Source organism: Nerophis ophidion, linkage group LG06 (genome assembly GCF_033978795.1).
Source record: "Nerophis ophidion isolate RoL-2023_Sa linkage group LG06, RoL_Noph_v1.0, whole genome shotgun sequence".
Classification (NCBI taxonomy): Eukaryota; Metazoa; Chordata; class Actinopteri; order Syngnathiformes; family Syngnathidae; genus Nerophis; species Nerophis ophidion.
Genome location: NC_084616.1, coordinates 22,909,602 through 22,921,893, shown reverse-complemented (window position 1 = coordinate 22,921,893; position 12,292 = coordinate 22,909,602). Strand labels below are relative to the sequence as shown.

The 12,292-nt window shown below is 45.1% G+C and overlaps 1 protein-coding gene across 3 annotated transcripts in view; it reads right to left on the bottom strand.

Annotated features, from left to right (window-relative positions):
* Positions 1-12,292, bottom strand: part of LOC133554403 (tumor necrosis factor receptor superfamily member 5-like) — a 67,418-nt gene that overhangs the window by 43,257 nt on the left and 11,869 nt on the right. For 2 of the 3 annotated variants that reach the window (XM_061903114.1, XM_061903116.1), the window contains exon 3: positions 5,979-6,072. The exons of the other annotated variant lie outside the window; for it this stretch is intronic. In XM_061903114.1, the coding sequence (XP_061759098.1) occupies positions 5,979-6,072 (94 nt within the window). The remainder of the gene's footprint in view (positions 1-5,978; positions 6,073-12,292) is intronic. 3 annotated transcript variants of the gene reach the window in all.

The following is a 12,292-nucleotide window of genomic DNA, read 5'->3' as shown; positions in this document are numbered from 1 at the left end:
CTCGTAGCTGGAGGTGTGGTCATGGCCTAAAATAAAGGTGATGGAAGTGTCTTGGGTTTTGGCGATCACAATGTTCTAGCAAACGTTCAGCATCGCTGTAGTCAATCAGCAATCTGCTGTGTCTATGTTAGGTCCGTGTAGAGCAGTGAGCATCTCAAACAGGAGACCCCCCGACGGAGTGCGCCAATTTATCTTTCTCTCTGGAGTAGTCAGAATCATTAATGATGTCTGGAAAATCAGATCGAGCGGCATAGCGTATACTGGCATTGATCTTATGTTTCTGACGTACGACGTGCAGGTTCTGTCGGTTTAATTGCATTCATAAATTTATCAGCGCCATCAAGTTTGGTGGACACCATGGAACCACTGGCTCTTCTTTAGGTAGAAAATGTGTTGCAAATATTGCAGTTATTGGTCTCTTGTTTACTTTCCCATTTACCTCCAACTGCTGAGGTGTCATCCAATGTTTGTCATTGAGTTGCACCATTGTCAAAGTAATCATACTCAACATGTGTTGTGGCTGCTACTCCAACATATTCAAATTGTCCGAATAAAACAGTCCAAGTCAAAACTTGGGGGTAAAGTCACAAAAATACAGATTCACTGCACAGGTGTCTTGGCAAGCTCCACCGACCAAGCTCGTTGACTGCAATGGTTCATTAACCTAGCACGGCGGTCAGCAACCCGGGGCTCTGGAGCCGCATGCGGCTCTTTAGCGCCGCCCTAGTGGCTCTATGGAGCTTTTTCAAAAATGTATGAAAAATGGAAAAAGATGAGGGGAAAAAAATATAACAAATATATTTTTTGTTTTAATATAGTCTCTGTAGATGTAGAAACATGACACAAACCTCCCTAATTGTTATAAAGCACTCTGTTTGTATTAAACATGCTTCACTGATTCGAGTATTTGGCGAGCGCCGTTTTGTCCTAATAATGTTGGCGGTCCTTGAACTCACCAAAGTTTGTTTACATGTACAACTTTCTCCTACTTTCTAAGACGTGTTTTATGCCACTTCTTTTTCTGTCTCATTTTGTCCACCAAACTTATAACGTTGTGCATGCGTGCACAAAGGTGAGTTTTGTTGATGTTATTGACTTGTGTGAAGTGCTAATCAGACATATTTGGTCACTGCATGACTGCAAGCTAATCGATGCTAACATGCTATTTAGGCTAGCTGTATGTACATATTGCATCATTATGCCTCATTTGTAGCTATATTTGAGCTCTTTTAGTTTCCTTTAAGTCTTCTTAATCAAATTTATATCTCATGACACACTATTTGTATGTAATATGGCTTTTATTTTTTTGCGGCTCCAGACATATTTGTCTTTGTATTTTTTGGTCCAATATGGCTCTTTCAACATTTTAGGTTGCCGACCCCTGACCTAGCACAAAGATCGCAATGGTTCATTAGCCTAACACGAAGACCAAGAAAAACAAAATCCCCTCACCTCTGTTCAGCGTTCTTCTCATATGCTTGGTTGCAACTGTGGTCAGAACCATATTTTGTTTCAAGCGCTTTGCATCCCTTGGCATTTAGCCATTCCTTAAAGGGGAACATTATCACCAGACCTATGTAAGTGTCAATATATACCTTGATGTTGCAGAAAAAACACCATATATTTTTTTAACCGATTTCCGAATTCTAAATGGGTGAATTTTGGCGAATTAAACGCCTTTCTGTTTATCGCTCTCTTTGCGACGACGTCAGAATGTGACATCACATCGGTCGTCAACGCCATGTTTCCCTACCACATCGAGTCAAATCAGCTCTGTTATTTTCCGTTTTTTTGACTGTTTTCCATACCTTTGAGACATCATGCCTCGTCGGTGTGTTGTCGGAGGGTGTAACAACACGATCAGGGACGGATTCAAGTTGATTTACGTAGAATGTGCATCGATTAGCACGGCATGCTAATTGATGCTAACATGCTATTTAGGTTAGCTGTGTGCATTATGCCTATTCGTAGCTAAATTTACATCTAGCCTCTCCCCCCACCCACATTTAATGCCAAAAAAACACTTAGCAATCGACAGATTTAAGTTGCTCCAGTGTCAAGGGATGCGAAAGTCCCTCGTTTGGTTTTTACCGGCGATGCTACGACAGAGATGGCACAGAGATGACAGGAATGTCTGGATATCCTGCGACACTCAAAGCAGATGTATTCCCAACGATAAAGTCAACGAAATCACAAAGGTGAGTTTGTAGTTATTGACTTATTGATCCAGTGTCAATGCGAAAGTCCTGATCGGTTGGTCTGCACATTTTACCGGCGATGCTAATGCAGAATAGTGTTAGCATGGCCGAATAACGTCAATACCTATTTGCTCAAAAGCTTCAGTTTCTTCTTCAATTTCGGTTTTGCTATCTGCCTCCACACTCCAACCATCTGTTTCAATACATGCGTAATCTGTTGAATCGCTTAAACCGCTGAAATCCGAGACTGAATCCGAGCTAATGTCGCTATATCTTGCTGTGCTATTCGCCATTGTTTGTATTGGAATCGCTATGTGACGTCACAGGGAAATAGACAGTGGCATCGCAAATAGTGAAAATCAAGCACTTTAAAGCTTTTTTTTCGGGATATTCCGGGATGGGTAAAATTTTGAAAAAAACTTAGAAAAATAAAATAAGCCACTTGGAACTGATTTTTATTGGTTGTAACCCTTCTGAAATTGTGATAATGTTCCCCTTTAAATCTAATGGAAGAATTGGGACACCATTTGCCCGACGTGATTACAAAACAAACAAAAAAAAAGATCACAGGGCTGACACTTAAAATAAGGAGGACAATTAGGATTAAGCCTGGACTTAGACCAGGGCTATTCAACTGGCGACACTGGGCCAAACCTGGCATGAGAATGACAACATATGGGCCCCAAGAGTTCAGTTCAAAACTTGGGAGAATAACATTTTTGCAGAAAAACCCTAGAATTATGAGAGCACTCCTGTTGTACAGGTAACTTGGACCAGTGTAAACGAGGGTTGTATGGTATACCGGTACTAATAAAGTACAGAAGTACTAATGAATAAAACAAACGGTACTATATTGCTTCCGAAAAATAGCGGACATGACGGCACACCGTGACATTGCTGGTTAAACAAAATCACTACTGTATTTTCTGGACCATTGGGCGCACCGGATTATAAGGCGCACTGCTGATGAGCAGGTCTATCAGGTCTATTTTCTTACAAAAAGGCGCACCGGACTATAGGGCGCATTAAAGGGGTCAATTTTTTTTCTTCTAAATTGAATACACTTCTTGTGGTCTATATAACATGTAATGGTGGTTCTTTGGTGAAAATGTTGCATAGATTATGTTTTACAGATCATCTTCAAGCTGATTTCTGACAGTCACTTCAGGAGACGCCATTTTGTGGGCGGTGTTATTTCCATGGCTCACCTTCTCCCCATCATCTTTGTTGTAGCGATGTAGCGTGCAAGGACGGGAGTGGAAGAAGTGTCAAAAGATGGAGCTAACTGTTTTAATGACATTCAGGAGTTTGTCCAACCAGTCTGCATGTGCTTTGTGGACTTGGAGAAGGCATTCGACCGTGTCCCTCGGAAAAGTCCGGCGGGGAGTGCTCAGAGAGTATGGGGTATCGGACTGTCTGATTGTTGCGGTTCGCCCCCTGTACAATCAGTGTCAGAGCTTGGTCCGCATTGCCGGCAGTAAGTCGGACACGTTTCCAGTGAGGGTTGGACTCCGCCAAGGCTGTCCTTTTTCCTTTGTCACCGATTCCGTTCATAACTTTTATGGACAGAATTTCTATGCACAATCAAGGCGTTGAGGGGATCCGGTTTGGTGGCTGCAGGATTAGGTCTCTGCTTTTTGCAGATGATGTGGTCCTGATGGCTTCATCTGGCCAGGATCTTCAGCTCTCACTAGATCGGTTTGCAGCCCAGTGTGAAGCAACCAGGAAGAAAATCAGCACCTCCAAGTCCGAGTCCATGGCTCTCGCCCGGAAAAGGGTGGAGTGCCAACTCTGGGTTGGGGAGGAGACCCTGCCCCAAGTGGAGGAGTTCAAGTACCTAGGAGTCTTGTTCACGAGTGAGGGAAGAGTGGATCGCGAGATCGACAGACGGATCGGTGCGGCTTCTTCAGAAATGCGGGCGCTGTATCGATCTGTTGTGGGGAAGAAGGAGCTGAGCCGGAAGGCAAAGCTCTCAATTTACCGGTCGATCTACGTTCCCATCCTCACCTATGGTCATGAGCTTTGGGTTATGACCGAAAGGACAAGATCACGGGTACAAGCGGCCGAAATGAGTTTCCTACGCCGGGTGGCAGGACTCTCCCTTAGAGATAGGGTGAGAAGCTCTGCCATCAGGGGGGAGCTCAAAAACCGTCTGACTGGAACTCTCTAATAACTAAATTTCCTTTGGTGAATAATGTAAACTCACTACACTGGTATATTTTAGCACTTTCATGACTAGTTTACTGACAAATATAAGTAAGAACTTTACACTACTTTATATTAGAAATGGCAACATCGGAGGTTGAATGTCCCATAACAAGAAGATAGAGAAAAAGATTATCCACTACGGTGTCGACACGGACTACAAAGTGGAAAGCGCGCTCATTTTCAGGACTTATGCAGATCAACAAGTACCAGAAGGTAAGAAAAGTTGCTTTTGCATAATATTGCGGAACAAAACGCCAGGTAATATGCCTTAACTTATACACACACCATAATAATACTTGTATGTTGAAGCACAGTACAATCCATCAAGCGGTGCGGCTTCATAGCTTACCAAAGTCGTACTAAAACATTTTGATGGATTTTTGAGCGCCGTGTGTAATGTTCTTTATTTTCAATGGAACATATAACATTTTGGTGTAGTTTACTTGAGCCATATAAAAGTTAGTTAAAATAACTGATTCTCACACACACACCAGGTGTGGTGAAATTTGTCCTCTGCATTTGACCCATCCCCTTGTTCACCCCCTGGGAGGTGAGGGGAGCAGTGGGCAGCAGCGGTGGCCGTGCTCGGGAATCATTTTTTGGTGATTTAACCCCCAATTCCAAACCTTAATTCTGACTGCCAAGCAGGGAGGTAATGGGTCCCATTTTTAAAGTCTCGGCTGGGGTTTGAACTCACAACCTACCGATCTCAGGGGGGACACTCTAACCACTAGGTCACTGAGTAGGTGCATATTGCAGTCTACACATATTTCTTATGTGTGTCTGGCGTCATATTGCAGTGTACATGAATACCTTATGTGTGACTGCCATCTACTGGTCACACTTATCATTTCACCATGTACCAAATAAAATAGCTTTAAAGTCATTAAGCACGAACAAAAGTATTCCGTACGTTAGGTGCAGCGGGTTATAAGGGACACTGTCGAGTTTTGAGACAATGTAAGGATTTTCAGTGCGCCTTATAGTCTGCAAAATATGGTAATCCTTGCCTTCATGGCAACAAAGTAAGTTTCTTACAAGTATCTTCCCTGCAGGACGAGGAATAGCTAAACATGCTTCACTACACACCGTAGTCCTGCTGACCTACCTCTGGAAAGACCACGGAGGTCTTTTTCTGATGTCAAATTCCAAAGTCTTGCACACAACCAAAGTTGGTTTAACCATGAGTCTTTACCGACTTGGCAATCTGAAATGTTTGGGCTGTATAAAAACTGACTCGATTGACGACCGAGATACAGGACACGTTCGGCAGCTTGCTCAAATCTTGTCTATTGGACGTGCTCCTATGGATCAATTCCACCAGTTTTACTTATCTTTTAAGGTGGCGAGCCTTAGGAACAAAGTCCAGTTTGTTTCAGTAGAGCCCCTTGGTTATTTTCTTTCGTACGATCCTTTCTATTCCAGTTTGTTTCTTCTTACAATACCGCTGGTTGAGTACAGCCATGTAAACCAAAACTTTGTCCAGCATCGATGGCTAACCAGCCCCCACAATGCATTGCGAAATCAGGTGCCCTTTCAAGCCCTGTTCTTCTATCTTTCAGTCGGGCTTACCAGGCAGACACATTGGACAACATTGTCCATTTCTGGGATACTCAGTTGGATGGCACTCCAGTGCATGTCCAGTCAAGAAATAAATCGTGAATATCTGCAGAGAAGACAATATGATTGTTATTGTCGCTGCCATCCTAAAGGGAAAGTAAAAATATTTATGTCTACTGCTTGGGTACAGACTGGCATAAGTCCGTTTTGGGGTCCTTTGGTACCGTAGGGGGGAGCTCATCCTTTTTGGGCTACTTATAGACCTTTAGGTGAAGATGGTCCTTTTTGGGCTACTTTGAGACCTACAGGGGAAGATGGTCCTTTTTGGGCTACTTTGGGACATATAGGGGAAGATGGTCCTTTTGGGGCTACTTTGGGACATATAGGGGAAGATGCAGTGAAGTGAAGTGAACTATACTTATGTAGCGCTTTTCTCTAGTGACTCAAAGCGCTTTACATAGTGAAACCCAATATCTAAGTTACATTAAAAAACACTGGGTGGCACTGGGAGCAGGTCTTTATGGGCTATTTTGGAACATATGGGGGAAGATGGTCCTTTTTGGGCTACTTTGGCATCTATAGGGGAAGATGGTCCTTTTTGGGCTAGTTTGGGAACAATATGGGAAGATGGTCTTTTTGGGGCTGCTTTGGGACCTATAGGGAAAGATGGCCCTTTTTGGGCTACTTTAGGACCTATAGGGTAAGATGGTCCTTTTGGGCTACTTTGGGACCTGTAGGAGAAGATGCTGCTAACTGCGTTGGTCTCCACTGCAACTGCTTGAAGACAGAATGTGTCTCAAAAGAGACTTCTGTACAACTGTTCTCCAAATCTGGAGCCCCAATTAAGCACTTTTAAGGGATTTTAAGTACCTCGGTTCCTGGATCATGGATTCCGGTAATGACTTCTGTACAGGGAAAGCCCAAGCCTGGAAAGCATATGTTAAAAATGACAGCATATGGCACTCCAACCAACCCAATTCACTTAAGCTAGACCTCTTCAAGTCTACCATCGAACCCATCCTAATGTACGGCTCCGAGACCTAGACCCTCAATGCGCGCCTTCACATTCCAACCTGCTTCGAAGGGTTCATTCAAGGCTTGTCGTGGCAGTTCCATCCCACGTTGGACCAAATATACGGCAACCTACCTTGAGCAAGCACCCATCTGAGCCAACGTCGCGCACAGTTTGCTGGTCACTCTTTCCGTGCCATGACGGAGCTGATATCACAGCTCATCCTTTAGAAACAATCTACCAGGGGTCGCCTCACCTACCCCGAAGTAATCGCACGGGACACTGAGATCCTTGTTCCAGAGCTGGGCTCTGCCATGGGTGAACTCAACTGCTGGCTGAGGGTTGTGCAAGGTCTCTCGGCTATGGCCGCACATTAATGATGATGACAATGGGGAAGATGGTCCTTTTTGGGTTACTTTGGCACCTATTGGGGAAGATGGTCCTTTTTGGGATACGTTGGCACCTATAAGGGAAGAGAGTCCTTTTTTGGGATACTTTGGCACATATAGGGGAGGTTGGTCCTTTTGATGGTACTTTGAGACCTTTAGGGGAAGATGGTCTTTTTTGAGCTACTTGGTGACCTTTAGTGGAAGATGGTCCTTTTTGGGCTACTTGGTGACCTTTAGAGGAAGATGGTCCTTTTTTGGCCACTTAAGGACCTTTAGGTAAAGATGGTCCTTTCTGTAGTACTGTGAGACCTTTAGGCCCTAAGGGTCTTTAAGTACTACAAAAAGAACCATATTCCCCTCAAGTTTAGGGGAAGACAGTCTCTGTGGGCTACCTTGGGACCTTCAGGTCTGTTAGTCCTTTCCTGAGTCCATGGAGTTTTGATAGTAAATGTAGATTTAACATTATGGTAAAAAGTTGCCAGACTACCGCATCGACTACCGAAGACTCAACCTCATCACGATCAAGAACCGGTATCCTCTTCCACTTATGAGCTTCTTCTTCGAAACAATCGCCCCTGCAACCATTTTCACCAAACTGGACCTCCGCAACGCACACCATCTCATCTGGATTAGGAACGGGGACGAGTGGAAGACAGCATTCAACACACACCTGGTCATGCCCTTCGGCCTGACCAACGCTCCAGCCATTTTCCAAGCTCTTGTCAACAACGTTTTGAGAGACATGTTTGAGAAATTTGTGGTCGTTTACCTTAACGATATTCTTGTTTTCTCTCAAAACATGCAGGTGCATCGGCAGCATGTCCGCCTGGTCCTCCAGCGCCTCCTCGAGAATCGGTAGTTCGTCAAGGCAGAGAAGTGCGAGTTCCATTTCTCGTCGGTGAACTTCCTAGGTCATATCATCAAGAGGGGTAACATCCGAGCCGATCCTACGAAGGTCAAGGCAGTGGTGGAATGGCCTCAGCCTAGCACTCGTACCGAGCTCAGGAGATTCCTTGGCATCGCTGGGTTGTACCGTCGCTTCATATTCAACTTCAGTAATGTAGCCGCACCTCTTCACGCACTAACTTCTACCCTTTCTGCCTTTGTATGGAACAAGGACACAGACAGGGCATTTCAGAGCAGCAAGAGGAGTTTCAGTTCCGCTCAAGTTCTCTTACACCCTGACCCAGTTCACAATGGAGGTGGATGCGTCTGACTCCGGTATTGGGGCAGTATTGTCTCAACAATCCAGTGAGAATAACTTGTTGCACCCATGTGTGTTCTTTTCTCAACGCCTATCTCCAGCCAAAAGGAACTACGATGCAGGGAACCGAGAACTGTTGGCCATCCACAAAGCATAGGTAGAATGCAGACACTGGCTTGAGGGGGCCAAGCATCTGTTCCTGGTCCTGACCGACCACCGCAACCTCATCCACATCCGTTCCGCTAAACGACTTAACGACAGGCAAGCACATTGGGCACAATTTTTCTGTCGATTTAACTTTACGCTCACCTACAGACCTGGTTCACGTAATGGCAAGGCGGACGCTCTTTCTCGGATCTTCTCAGAGGAACCCACCATTAGATCGACTGCTGAAACCATCCTTCTCATTAACCGCATCATCGGAATGGTAACTTGGGAGATCGAGGGCCTGGTCAAGATGGCCCTTTGTTCCGACCCTGGCGCCGAAAATGGACCCACGAATAGACTGTTCGGCCCAGAACTTTTAAGGGCCAAGGTATTGGACTGGGCTCACTCAAGTTTGTTTACCTCTCATCCCGTAGTCCATAGGTCACCAGCTTTCATTCAACATCGTTTTTGGTGGCCCTCCATGGAGGCGGATACCTGCAGGTTTGTCGCCGCCTGCAGCATCTCTGCCCAGAACAAGGCAAGCCACAGCCCTCCTGCCGGCCTTTTACACACTCTTCCCATCCCCAGTCGAATTCATCACGGGACTTCCCCCCTCTAGAGGTAACACCACAATCCTCACCATCATTGACAGGTTTTCCAAGGCTGCACACTTTATACCATTAACCAAACTCCCATCCTCTGCTGAGACCACGGACCTGCTGGTCCAGCATGTGGTCAGGATTCACGGGATCCCCACCGACATTTTGTCTGATAGTGGCCCCCAATTCATTTCTCGGGTCTGGCAAGCCTTCGCCACGGTAAGCCTGACTTGCGGCTACCACCCCCAACGCAATGGTCAAGCAGAAAAGACCCAACCAGGCGGTGGAGACCATGCTGCACTGTATGGCTGCTCAACAGCCTAACTCCTGGAGTAAATTCATTCCATGGGTGGAGTACTCTTTTGACGCCATGACCTGCGCAGCCACTGGTATGTCCCCGTTTGAGTGATGGCTGGGGTTTAACCTCCTTTGTTTTCCTACCAGGAGATTGAGGTGGCAGTTCCTTCCACCCAGGCCCACCTCAGACGATGCCGCAGAGTTGTGAAGGTCCGCCAACGCTGCCCTATTGAACGCCAACTGGCGGCGCATTACAGCTCCCGACTACCAGCAGGTGCTGCTTCGGTCCAAGGACCTCCACCTACCGATCTCCCAGAAGCTTGCACTACGTTTTCTTGTTCCTTATACGGTCAAATCCTAGATCGACCCAGCCGCAGTACACTTGGGCCTTCCACAGTCAATTAAATATCACCCTGTCTTTCACATCTCCCGAATCAAGCCAGTACTCAGCAGTTCCCTGACGCTGACAACTGACGATGACATCGGCTCTCTGCCGTCTTCTTCTCCCGCTTTCCCGTCACATAAATGGTTGAAAGTGGAAGTCATCTTTAGTAAGCATGAGATGGCCCAAACACCTAAAGACAATGTTGTTGCATGGAAAAGCTAGAAGGCAACTAGCAAACAGGGAAACGTTGCACAAATGATAGCAGTGTATACCAACTTGCACAGCACTACAGAGTTGACCCGAAAAGAGAGGAGCTTCTGCTGGAAAGAAACATTTTTGCCTGGAAAACAGGGGATGGATGTCCACCCAAAGATATGTTGTCTGTGCACAACCTCTTTGATTCACATTTTTTGCACTTGCAAGATTTTTTTGCTTACAACTTGTTGTTACTGTGTTAGAATGACACAGCAAATGCTTAAGAAATGCAAATGGTTGAAAAAGCAATATTGCTAGTGTCCTATTATTACTGTAATGGTCTTTTAAGGCATTTAGACCACAGGTTCTGACGCTTGGGTGGCACGATAGTGAAGACTGTGATTCAAGATGCAGAAGGTAGCAGGAGACAGCGTGCAGGTATGAGATAGTTAATAAACAAAGAAAAAACACTAGGGGTGTAACGGTACGTGTATTTGTATTGAACCATTTCGGTACGGGGGTTTCGGTTCGGTTCGGTTCGGTTCGGAGGTGTACTGAACGAGTTTACGTTGTGTAAACAATGCAGAGCGAGGCACAACACACCACAGGCTAGCAGCGACCGGGCGAGGACAACATTTAAAGCCAGGGCTGGAAGACCCTCCTGCCTCTATAACATCTCCCCTTTGGGAACACTTCGGCTTCGCGGTGCGATACAACAATGGAGGACGGAGGTTTGCCGACATTGTTCAGCAGCAGTAGGGTATGTTTCTGCCAACATGTCAAACATGCTAACACCTTTGAAGCGCCACCACACCCAAGTCAACCTCGCTTTAAGGAAGAGAAAGAGGAACGTGGTGCAAACACCACATTCAAGCAGCCTCTCCTTGGCCAGCCAGGCAGGGCTAAAGCAATAACAAATGTTTTCATAGCAGCACATTTAAGACCATCCATCCATCCATTTTCTACCGCTTGTCCCGTTCGGGGTCGCGGGGGGTTGCTGTATTACATTAAAACTACATTTTGACCCACTTCTATGGTGGAAGAACAATAAACCCATATATCCTCTTACTACCAAGTTAGCCAGGCTGGGGGGGGGGGGGGGGGGGGGGGGGGTTAATCTGAGGCTGAGTTGACTTGAAACTGTTTAATGTTGCACTTTTTATATGTAGAAGAAAAGTTTTGTCATTTTATTTCATCTGAGCAACAACTGGAGGCAGTTCAATGTTGATTAATGTGGACCCCGACTTAAACAAGTTGAAAAACTTATTGGGGTGTTACCATTTAGTGGTCAATTGTACGGAAATATGTACTGTACAGTGCAATCTACTAATAAAAGTCTCAATCAATCAATCAAAAAAAAGCACTTTTTATGTAGAAAGGTTTTGTTAAGAAACCATTCCGAGCCTTATCTTATTTAGTTTTTATTTTATATAGGTTGACCACATTAACCCTGTCAATGGACCATGTGTGTATATGTATGTTATGCCATTGTTTACAAATTTGGTAAATAAATAACCAAAAAATGTTTACCGTATTTCCTTGAGTTGCCGCCGGGGCGCTAATTCATTTAAAACCTCTTCTCACGCTTGCGCTTACCAAAGGCATGCGGTAAAAGTAAGCATGCGCTAATTATTTTAAAACCTCTTCTCCCTCCGGCGCTTCCCAAAGGCATGCGGTAAATTTAGGCCTGGGCTTATAAATTTGAGTGTGATGTAAGGATACCATCATGAAAAGCATATTTAATTTAAAAAAAAAACGTTAATGTACGGGAGCCTGCAAAGGACTGTATTTTACTTTGGGGGGATGCTCCAATTATTCACTATATACCCAATAAATCTAGTCTAAAGGAGAGTGAGAGGAGACGGCTTATATAGTTGAACAATTTACTATATACACCACATAAACATACAATAACCAGACAATAATAAACACACATTAATTACACTCATACACTCGTCCCCACTCACACGCTACCTCCCCAACTCGCGCGGTCCACTTCCCTCGCAGCAATGTAGCCACGATAGCACACAACTAAACTCTTTATAATGTTCCACACTAGCTCCCCAAATAGTAAACAGTCACAGGGGAGAGGGTCTCT